The 12,391-nt window shown below is 44.1% G+C and overlaps 1 protein-coding gene across 2 annotated transcripts in view; it reads right to left on the reverse strand.

Annotated features, from left to right (window-relative positions):
* The window catches only part of LOC138638382 (glutathione hydrolase-like YwrD proenzyme), a 104,318-nt gene that overhangs the window by 12,760 nt on the left and 79,167 nt on the right, over window positions 1–12,391 (reverse strand). For both annotated transcript variants that reach the window (XM_069727623.1, XM_069727621.1), the window contains exons 10-11: window positions 6,702–6,872; window positions 4,411–4,495 (exon numbers count right to left, since the gene is read on the reverse strand). In XM_069727623.1, coding sequence (XP_069583724.1) covers window positions 4,411–4,495; window positions 6,702–6,872 — 256 coding nt within the window. The remainder of the gene's footprint in view (window positions 1–4,410; window positions 4,496–6,701; window positions 6,873–12,391) is intronic.

Here is a 12,391-nt window from a genome sequence, read left to right on the forward strand (position 1 = left end):
CTGCCCTTCTACTTGCCAAACAGACCTACTACCTACAGACCTACTACACCACCCTGATCTCCTCACTATCCAACAACCCCAAGAAACTTTTTAACACCTTTCTCTCCCTCCTCAGGCCAAAAGTACAAGACCCTATCACAGACATTTGTGCTCATGACCAGGCTTCCCACTTTATAGAGAAAATAGACAATATCCGTCAGGAAATCCGCTCCCAGACACCAAGTGCAATGACTCCCATCCCTCCCTGCATCTCCCCTGGCTCACTCTCCACATTCGATCCCATCACAGAAGAAGAAGTCTCCAAGCTCCTCTCCTCTTCTCGTCCAACTACATGCACCACCGACTCCATTCCCTCACACCTCCTCCAGTCTCTCTCTCCAGTCGTCACAACTCACCTAACTACAATTTTTAATCTCTCCCTCTCCTCTGGCATTTTCCCCTCCTCCTTCAAACACTCTATCATTACTCCATTACTCAAAAAACCCACCCTCGACCCATCCTGCACAAACAACTACAGACCAGTCTCCAATCTCCGCTTCATCTCTAAACTCTTGGAGCGCCTGATCTACTCCCGCCTTACCCGTTACCTCTCCACTCATTCCCTCCTAGACCCTTCACAGTCCGGTTTCCGCCCCCTACATTCAACAGAAACTGCACTCATCAAGGTGACCAATGACCTTCTGACAGCAAAATGTAACGGTGACCACTCTCTGCTCATTCTCCTCGACCTTTCTGAAGCTTTCGACACTGTTGACCACCCTCTCCTACTCTCTAGGCTCCAGTCACTAGGTATTAAGGACACTGCTCTCTCCTGGTTCTCCTCCTACCTACCTGACCGCTCCTTCAGTGTTCTGTTCTCTGGCTCCACTTCATCTCCTCTTCCTCTCACTGTTGGGGTACCTCAGGGCTCAGTCTTTGGCCCCCTTCTCTTCTCCCTCTACACAGCCCCAATTGGACAGACCATCAGCAGATTTGGCTTTCAGTACCATCTTTATGCTGATGACACACAACTATACACGTCATCCCCTGACCTTACCCCCGCTGTACTACAGAACGCCACTGACTGTCTGTCTGCAGTTTCCAACATCATGTCCGCTCTCCATCTGAAACTCAACCTCTCCAAAACTGAACTTCTTCTGCTCCCACCTTCTACTAACCTCCCTAAATCTGACATTTCCCTCTCCGTGGGTGGCACCATAATAACACCCCGGCTGCAGGAACGCTGTCTGGGTGTTATGTTTGACTCCGATCTCTCCTTCACCTCCCACATACAATCTCTTGCCCGCTCGTGCCGCTTACACCTAAAGAACATCTCTAGAATCCGCCCTTTTCTCACCATGGAGGCAAAAAAAACCCTCACTGTCACCCTGGTCCACTCCCGCCTGGACTACTGCAATGCTCTATTAATTGGTCTCCCCATCACTTGACTTTCCCTTCTCCAGTCCATCCTTAATGCAGCAGCCAGGGTTGTCCATCTGGTTAATCGTTACTCAGATGCATCCGCTCTTCGCCAGTCATTACACTGGCTGCCCATTCATTACAGGATACAATTCAAAGTACTTGTTCTCACCCACAAAGCTCTCCACAGAGTGGCAACCCCATACATCTCCTCCCTCATTTCGGTCTATCGGCCTAGCCGACCGCTGCACTCTGCAAATGACTTTTGGCTAACCTCTGCACAAATCCGTACCTCCCACTCCCGACTCCAAGACTTCTCCCGCGCTGCGCCAATCCTCTGGAATGCTCTACCCCAAGATATTAGGACCATCCACAACTTGCATAGTTTTAGGCGCTCGCTCACATTTGTTCAGAGCGGCCTACCATGTTAACTAATCAAAGTCATTTCATGTTTGTGTGTGTAGCCCATTCACTATCTCCATCTACCCCCCACCCCCTGAAGATGGCTGGACCATCATTGTAAATACATCATTGTAAATACACACCTGCACTTTGTATCTTCCCCACCTCATTGTAGTTTGTAAGCTCTCACGAGCAGGGTCGTCTTATTTTGCTTTATTGTATTTTAACGTTGTTACCTATGACTGTTGTGTTTGAAACTGTTAAACTGTAAAGCGCTGTGGAATATGTTGGCGCTATATAAATAAAGATTATTATTATTATTATATGGCTGCTCTGTGCGCATAGGCCCTGTGATGAGGTCACAGGCAGGTAGGAGTCAGGGGTCACATGATCGGAGCCTCCGTGTATGCATGCAGGACTCTGCTAGTTTTCATGGTGCTGGATGAGGTTAAGTTTATTTGTGGGGTCAGGAGGTGTTTTCAGTGTGGATGTAGCAGAGCCGTATGTGTACGAGGTGTACGGAGCAGAGCCGCGTGTGTACGAGGTGTACGGAGTGGAGCTGCGTGTTTATGAGGTGTACGGAGTGGAGCCACGTGTGTACGAGGTGTATGGACCGCAGTCGTATGTGTATGAGGTGTACAGATCGCAGCCGTGTGTGTACGAATTGTATGGAGCGGAGCCGCGTGTGTACGAGGTGTGCGGAGCGCAGCAGCGTGTGTACGAGGTGTACGGAGCGGAGCCGCATGTGTAGGAGGTGATCTGAGAGCAGCCGCCTGTGTACGAGGTGTACGGAGCGGAGCATTGTGTGCAAGGTGTACAGAGCGGAGTCGTGTATGTGTACGAAGTGTACGAACCAGAGCCGCGTGTGTACGAGATGTACGGAGCGGACGCTAGCTGTGTCGGATTGGAGCAGATTTTGCTCCTTGCTCTGACACTGACTGGCACAGGAGACACGGAGAGGTCTTTATCAGTGGCGTAGCGGAGTTGCAGCGACGTGAGCAGTCAGTGGCGCGGCTGGATGACATCATTCAGCGCCATGGAAGTGGAAGCTGCCGGCTGCTACGAGGGAGCACTTTGAAAGGTTTGTTTGTGTAGGTGTGTGTGTGCAGTGTTGGAGAAGAAAATGATGGGGGTGTGAGGGCAATGATGGGGGTGGGGTAACCATGTGTGGCCTTTATACTATACGCAGTATCATGTGGGGCCATTATACTGTACCTAGCATCATGTGGGGCCATTATACTGTACCCAGCATCATGTGGGGCCATTATACTGTACCCAGCATCATGTGTGGCCATTATACTGTACCCAGCATCATGTGGGGCCATTATACAGTATGGAGCACTGTGTGTCCATTATACAGTATTGAGCATTATGTGTGGCCATTATACAGTATGGAGCACTATGTGTGGCCATTATACAGTATGGAGCATCATGTGTGGCCATTATACAGTATGGAGCACTGTGTGGCCATTATACAGTATTAAGCATCATGTGTGGCCATTATACATTATAGAGCATAATGTGTGGCCATTTTACAGTATTGAGCAACATGTTGGGCCATTATACAGTATAGAGCATAATATGTGGCCATTATACAGTATGGAGCACTGTGTGGCCATTATACAGTATTGAGCATCATGTGTGGCCATTATACAGTATGAAGCACTATGTGTGGCCATTATACAGTATGGAGCATCATGTGTAGCCAATAGACAGTATGGATCACTGTGTGGTCATTATACAGTATGGAGCACTGTGTGGCCATTATACAGTATGGAGCACTATGTGTGGCCATTATACAATATGGAACACTGTGTGGCCATTATACAGTATGGAGCACTGTGTGGCCATTATACAGTATGGAGCACTAAATGTGGCCATTATACAGTATGGAGCATCATGTAGGGCCATTATACACTATGGAGCATCATGTGTGGCCATTATACAGTATGGAGCATCATGTAGGGCCATTATACAGTATGGAGCATCATGTGTGGCCAATTTACAGTATGGAGCACCATGTTTGGCCATTATACAGTATGGAGCACTATGTGTAGCCATTATACAGTATGGAGCACTATGTGGCCATTTTTTTTGTTTATAATTATTGTTTATGAAATAGTGTGATCAGCAGTGCTAAATGGGTGTGGTTGGGGTGTGGATATGGGTGTGACTAGTAGTGAAATGGGTGTGATCAGAGGTGTGGCCTAAAATTTGCCACGGCACGCTGCACGCGCCGCAAACTTTGTCCCTCTTTCCCTTCTTCAAAAGTTGGGAGGTATGAATACATACAATTTTTAAAGTATTTTTAGTTTTAATAAAATTAAGTTGGTAGTACATACAACAAAGAGGAAATGTAAAAACACATTATACCATTTTTTTCAATTGGATCTAGTACTGTCCTTGGCTCAAATAAACTGCATGTGTGAACCCAGTCCTGCAGTCTTTTATAACAGACTATAATTGTGAGCATTGTCATGATCTCTATTTCACCTTCTGATAGGAAAAAATGGCTGAATCACCAGTCCACTACCTTACTAACACATGATTTAGTAATTGCCTCTCTTTAGTGGTAACTTAAGGTACATTATGTGAGTAACTGACTTTTACCTTTCTTAATATATTCCACATAGAACCGAGGGGAATCCAGTGCTTGCTGAGGGTTCAGCCCAAATTCTACCATGTTTAGAAGAACCTTTGAAATAAGCAAAATGATAGGTAAAATAGACTTGAACTTTGAGATTTGTGTATAGGAGTGGTCAGTTATGTAATTAAAGCCATGTAATCAGTCATTAGGAAAAATTTATCAAATTAAATGGGTCAAAGTGAAAGAAAGTTTGTCAGCCCAAATGCACAGTGTGAACTAAGCACATAGCCTTAAGGGGATAGAGGCTCTGCAAAAATCTCGCCTTTGGTGGTCTACTAACTGCCGCTGCTCTGCAGAAACTGAAGCTTAATCATGCGGGCAAATTAGAGTAGTTGGTGCACTCCTGTGTCCAAGAGACTCAGCGAACTGTTCCCATTCCGCCCACTGGTTTGGATATCCTCACGTCCCTCACTGGTGAATGACAGTGCTGACTTGTCTGAGCTTTCTCTGCACACAGTTCTCAGTCAAGACAAGTCAGTGCTGTCAATCATAAATGCGGGAGGTGGAGACATAGAAAACCACTGGGCGAAGCAGTGTGTAATAATAATTATAATTTTTATTTATATAGTGCCAACAAATTCTGTAGCAATTTACAATTAAGCAAAGACATGTACAGGTAATAAAGACAATGCCGGGTAACACATAGTTCAACAGTTAGGCCGGCTTCACACTTGCGAGTGTGATGCGAAAAACTCGAGCATCAATAATCGGCACTGCCGGCCAGCATTTGGGACCGGAGTGTGCGGCTGCATGTATTTCTATGCAGCCGCATGTTCCAGTCCCGAATGACAGCGGCATCACACTCGCAAGTGTAACCCCAGCCTTACAGAAAGAGTGAGGGCCCTGCTCCCAACTTACAGTCTAAAAGGACATAGGCGGATACAATAGGTAAAACGTGCTCGTCATGTTTGGTCCAGCCATCATTATAATAAATAGGGAATTTCAAATAAAGCTGCATAATCCGGTCACCAGCCAGTATCTGTCCAAGTACAGTTACCAAGTACTATTGGGTGCAGAGGATTGGGAGACATTTGAGTAGAAGGACCAGATTTTGAGGAAAATTTAGTACAAGGGAATGGGGAAGTGTTAGATTATTGAAGTGAGGTGATAGGCTTTTCTAAAGAGATGTGCTTTTAAAGAACGCTTAAAAATGTTGGGGCTAGGTATTATTTGGATCGACCACCTGCAGATTTGGTGCAGAAAATAATCTGCAGCATGTGAATTCTCTGTGCGTTTTTCACCATTGACCTCACTCAAATCAGGGCAAAATGTAGCAAAAATGCAGCAGAAATGCACGATTTTTTTCAGCTGCGTTTTCCTGCCAAGAGCTGCAGAAAAGGTGCAGAATTTTTTCTCAACATGTGCACATACAACCCCTGGCAAAAATTATGGAATCACCTGCCTTGGAGGATGTTCATTCAGTTGTTTAATTTTGTAGAAAAAAAGCAGATCACAGACATGGTACAAAACTAAAGTCATTTCAAATGGCAACTTTCTGGCTTTAAGAAACACTAAAAGAAATCAAGAACAAAAAATGTGGTAGTCAGTGATGGTTACTTTTTTTAACCAAGCATAGGGGAAAAATTATGGAATCACTCAATTCTGAGGAAAAAATTATGGAATCACCCTGTACATTTTCATACCCAGAAATAACACCTGCATCAAATTAGATCTGCTCGTTAGTCTGCATCTAAAAAGGAGTGAAAACACCTTAGAGAGCTGTTGCACCAAGTGGACTGACATGACATGGCTCCAACATCAATTGAAACAAAGGAGAGGATTATCAAACTGTTAAAAGAGGGTAAATCATCACAAAATGTTGCAAAAGATGTTGGTTGTTCACAATCAGCCGTGTCTAAAATCTGGACTAAATACAAACAACATGTGAAGGTTGTTAAAGGCAAACATACTGGTAGACCATGGAACACATCAAAGTGTCAAGACCGAAAACTTAAAGCAATATGTCTCCAAAACAGGAAATCCCAACAAAACAAATGAGGAACGAATGGGTGGAAACTGGAGTCAACGTCTGTGACCGAACTGTAAGAATACGCCTAAAGGAAGTGGGATTTACATACAGAAAAGCTAAACGAAAGCCATCATTAACACCTAAATAGAAAAAACAAGGTTAAGGGAAAGCAATCGTGGACTGTGGATGACTGGATGAAGGTCATATTCAGTGATGAATCGCGGATCTGCATTGGGCAAGGTGATGATGCTGGAACTTTTTCAAAATTCATGTCACCATATTTACCTGCACGTGTCCTTGAGGTTGCATGAATCCTCCCATAACACCAAACGTGCACAGCAAATCTTCAGTGTGAGCATTAGTGGCCATAGCCGGGATGATCGTGTGAAAAGGACGTTTTCCAGGTGCCAAACAGTTGGGGTGTCCAGAGGAAAGGGAGAAATAATTCCCTCGGTTCTAAAATATTCAAACCAAACCAAATATAAGTACCGTATGTTTTTTTTTTCCTCACTAAACATATTCCAGTATTGTATCTACAGTAAACTAGTGGATTTAAAAGTGAACTAGGAGCACAGATCGTTCAGTAGAAGCAACCCCAAAAATGGAGCTGTGTGTCCAATCAGCAGGGAACAGTCCATATTTCTGTACCTTATGGAATATCTTAATAAATCCTGAGTGCCTTGAAAAAGTATTCATACTTTGTAAACTTTTCCACATTTTTTCATGCTACACCCACAAACTTAAAATGTATTCTACTGGGACTTAATGTGATATACTAACATAAAGTAGCAGTATCTAATTTTTTAAAAATATAAATTTGAAAATTGTGATGTCCATTTGTATTCACCCTCTTGAGTCAATACTTGGTAGGACCACCTTTCTCTGCAATTACTGCTGCAAGTCTTTTGGGGTATGTCTCTACCAGCTTCACACATTTAGAGGCTGACATTGTTGCCCATTCTTCTTTCCAAATCAGATCTAGCTCAGGGTTATTGGATGAAGAGCGACTGATAAGCAAATTTCAAGTCTTGCCACATATTCTCAATGGGATTTAGCTCTTGGTTTGTTCTAAATATTCTTTGCTCTAAACCATTCCATTGTAGCTCTGGCAGTATGTTTAGGGTCGCTGTCCTGCTGGAAGGAGAACCTGTGCCCCATTCTCAAGTCTTTTGCAGCTTACAACAGGTTTTCCTCCAGGATTGCCATGTATTTAGCGTCATTCATCTTCCCATCAACTTTGACCTGCTTTCCTGTCTCTGCTGAGGAAAATAATTGCCACAGCATGATGCTGCCACCACCATGTTTGACAGTGGGGATGGTATTTTCAGGGTGATTTGCAGTGTTAGTTTTCCACCACACATAGCATTTTGCATTTAGACTAAAAAGTTCTACTTTGGTCTCATCTGATTACAGAATCTTCTTCCGCATGCCAGCTGTTTCCCCAAGCTGTGGCTTTTTGCAAACTGCAAAGGGACTTCTTGTGGCTTGCTTTCAAATATGTTTTTTTGCCACTCTTCCATAAAAGCCAGATTTGTGGAGTACACGATTAATAGTTGATCTGTGGATAGATTCTCCTACCCAAGCTGTGGATCTATGTAGCTCCTCCAGGGTGACCATGGGCCTCTAGGCTGCTTCTCAAATTAGTGCTCCCCTTGCTTGGGATTTCAGTTAAGGTGGATGGCCGACGTCTTCGTAGGTTTGCAGTTGTGCCATACTCCTTCCGTTTTTGGATGATGGATTGAACAGTTGTCTGTGAGATGTTCAGAGCTTGGATTATTTTTGTATAACCTAACTCTAATTTACTTTTCTCCACAACCTTATCCCATCCTGTCTGGTGTGTTCCTTGGTTTTAATGATGCGGTTTGATCCCTAATGCTCTCAAATAAAGCTCTGAGGCCTTCACAGAACAGCTGTAGTTATACTAAGAGTAAATTACACACACATGGGCATAATTTGCTAATTATGTGACTTCTGGAGGCATGTGGTCATTGAGGATTTTACTGAAAGGTATTATACTACAGGGGCTGAATACAAAAGCACGTTACAATTTTCGTATTTATATATATATTTTTTTTTTTAATAATTAGAAACCATGTATCATTTCCTTTACATTTCACAAAAAAGTGTATGTTTGTTTTGGTGTATCACATAAAATCCCAATAAAATACATTTAAGATAGTGGTTGTAACATAAAAAAATGTGCAACAGTTCACAGGGTATGAATACACTGTATAGGCACTGTATATAGTAACTGAACAAATATGCAAATGTTTATCCTAAACCAGGTTTGGGGCATTAAAAAGGTCTCCTTGAGAAGAGTGCCAAGCTGGCATAGGGAGAATTGTAGCCCAGGCAATGATCCCTGTATACCAATAGCCTCATCACAAAGGAAAAGAGCAGGGCCTGTGGTGCCACCTATTGGAAGCAGCAATAATAGAAATCAATATTGGCCTTTTAAAGGGAACCTGTCACCCCCAAAATCGAAGATGAGCTGAGCTGCGGCCACCGGCATCAGGGGCTTATCTACAGCATTCTGCAATGATGTAGATAAGCCCCCGATGTATCCTGAAAGATGAGAAAAACAAGTTAGATTATACTCACCCAGGGGGGGTCCCGCTGCGGTCTGGATCCGATGGGCACCGTGGTCCAGTCCGGGGCCTCTTATCTTCTTACAATGACGTCCTCTTCTTGTCTTCATGCCGCAGCTCCGGTGCAGGCGTACTTTGTCTGCCCTGTTGAGGGCAGAGCAAAGTACTGCAGTGAGCAGGAGCTGGGCCTCTCTGACCTTTCCCGGTGCCTGTGCACTGCAGTACTTTGCTCTGCCCTCAATAGGGCAACGTACGCCTGCGCCGGAACTGCAGCCCTTTATATAGCCCTCCTTCCTATTTCATACTGTTAAGTCTCACACACTGCAGCGTCCTGTGGCCACTACACAGCGCTCTCACAGCGCTACCGCTCTCCTCTGGGTTACCCTGACGACAGGATACACACAGGCACCTGCGCAGTGTGTCCCGGCCAGTCAGCGCCACGTCACTTCCGGTCCGGGACTTCCGGTTTCGGCGCTCCTCGCCGCATATAACACAGCGTCATGGGGGCTGCAGGCACGCTGCTGTCCATAGCAAGGCGCGGGAGCGCCGCTGATATCCACTACTCCGCAGGTAATGTGCGCCTCCACACTATCTAGGACACAGTAGCGCCAAAACGGCCTTTCATTTGTCCCTATACATATTGATCTATTTGGCCTTTTCCCCTTCCCCCCATAGGCTACAACATATATTGCATGCAGGCCAGCACCCTTGAGGACTCATAACCTTTACCTCAGCTATAGGTACCCCATTCCCTCTGATCTCTATATCTCAGTCTATAACATAGTGGGCTAGACCTCTTTTCTAACTATGATGCCATTCTTTGCAGCTGTAATCTTGGCACTGAGGGATATCTACCCTTTCCACTTCACTCCACTTCTTCTTGTGGATAAGGTAACCATATGTTTCCTGTTTTCATTTGCCAGAACTAGTCTACCTATGAGCCTATTACTGTATATAATGTATATATTATTCGTTTATTGGTTTATATGTTGTCTTTTACTCCTAGGATCACGGGATTTTTTCAAATAAGTACACCATCACTATACTACATTTGTGTATTATTTTTTAGTTTGTTATTTTGTCATTTGGTGATTTATGATTTTTTTGTTCTTTCAGCGATTCAATGAATAAGGCTCTGGTTGAGCCGAAACGTTTGCTTTTTATACATATCGCTTCCAGCATTATATTTCTGTTTCGCTCCCCTATCCAAATTTATTTTGTGACTAATAAATATTTAAGCGTTAATCACACGTTGTCATTAGAGTGTGCGGTGTATACATATTTATTAGTATTCAGGATCTTAGTAACATAGTAACATAGTTAGTAAGGCCGAAAAAAGACATTTGTCCATCCAGTTCAGCCTATATTCTATCATAATAAATACCCAGATCTACGTCCTTCTACAGAACCTAATAATTGTATATAGTAACATAGTTACTATCTTCTGATCCATTACACCAGCACCTCGCAAATTCTGACTGAGTGCACGCCATTATTATATTTGTGACGTACCATTTTGGCGCTTTTGCACCGGTTTTTCCGTTACTCCCCTAGTCTCCCCTGCAGTATACATGTCTACTGACACGTTTGCCTACGATTTGGCAACCACCTCGAATATTTTATCCCAGGTGACTGGTTCTAACGAATTTTTGAGGACCCCCGCTCAGGAATTACGAACCAGGGATTATGAAAAAGAAAGACGCAAGCTGATCTCCTATGATCTGCATTGCACAACTCTGGCCGAATATCACAGGCAGAGTAAAATTCCCAGAGGGCTTAGGAGTAACCTTCGCCCAACCCTCTTTTCTGACAACCCTGATTACTGTGAGAAATACAAAAGAATACTGAATAAGTGCTCTCTGGATATAATATTACTCACCATAGAGTATCTACAAAAAACTATTGTGGAGACCAAACAGAATATACAGGCTATCGAAGCACAACTATCAACCGCTCTATCTTCTACGGAGTGGACCTCTCTCAAGAGCAAGACAGAGAAATCACTCACGGAACATCAGAAGTCTCTACAGGAACGCAAGAGACAAAAATTCCAACGTGACACGGAGGACTATTTGTTGAACAAAGTCTACAAATGGAACGATACTTCCGTCAATACAGGAACATGGCGCCGACCCCGAAACCAACGGAGATATGGATCATTCAGCTCAGGGAGCGATTCCTCCACGACCTCCGGCAGACAGCATTTTTTATCAAAGGGCCGCAAGGGAGGACAACCAACCGCAGACCCACCAGGAGATCAAGGGGAAAGAATGGCCACCCGCTCACAGGTGAGACACCGGATCTAGTTATTAACATCTCGGACTATCTCCTCTCCCCGGCTGAATTGACTGTCCTACAAAAGGGCTTATCATTCTGCCCCACCCCGGCATGGGACTCCTTCCAACTGGAGAAAGACCTCGAACGTTTTTTTCGGACTATAAGACTGAAAACACATTTTGGGCTATCAGATAATACTAGGGGGGAGGTGACACATGATCCTGTTAATATTGTGACTCCTAAACTCTCTATCACGTCTCTGGGCCTCCGTACACCTAGTAAGTATAATCCTCCACGCGTTTACCATGCAACAGAAACTTTTATTTCACTGGTGGACCGTGAGGTCAAACAATTCTCTCATGAACAACATCTGGGCTTCTATCCTGTCCACTCCAATCTTTCCTTGGTGGAGAAACAGGCTCTCTCATCTCTTCAAAACAATAAAAACATCACAATTAAGCCAGCTGATAAAGGGGGCGCCATAGTGGTGATGAACCACATGGATTATAAGAAGGAAGTCATTAGACTACTGTCCGACTCCAATACCTATGGCATTATCCAAAGGGACCCAGTGACCAACATCACCACTAGAATCAAGAGCGTCCTAAATGATTATCTTGATCGCCACACGATTGACCAAAAAACTGCTTCCTTTCTCATTAATCCCCATCCTATTACACCAGTTTTTTATATCTTACCCAAAATCCACAAGTCCCTCCAAAATCCACCAGGACGACCGATAGTCGCCTCAACTGACTCAGTTTTATCTCCACTCTCGGTTTTCCTTGAAAAAATACTGACACCTCTGGTGAAAAATACCAAATCATACCTCCTGGACACAGGACATTTTTTAAGGATCATACGAAATTTGAGTACTGTACCTACAGAGAGTATCTTAGTGACCTTAGACGTCAACAGTCTATATACCTCGATTACACACGACAAAGGGGTTGAAGCTACTAAATTTCTTCTCGAATCATCAGATATGTCTGCTGATTCTATACAATTTTGTCTAGACCTACTCGACATAGTACTACGGGAAAATTATTTTCTATTCGAGGACACATTCTATGTCCAGAGATGCGGCACTGCGATGGGCGCGAACGTAGC

This window comes from Ranitomeya imitator, chromosome 5, assembly GCF_032444005.1.
Source record: "Ranitomeya imitator isolate aRanImi1 chromosome 5, aRanImi1.pri, whole genome shotgun sequence".
In the NCBI taxonomy this organism is placed as follows: domain Eukaryota; kingdom Metazoa; phylum Chordata; class Amphibia; order Anura; family Dendrobatidae; genus Ranitomeya; species Ranitomeya imitator.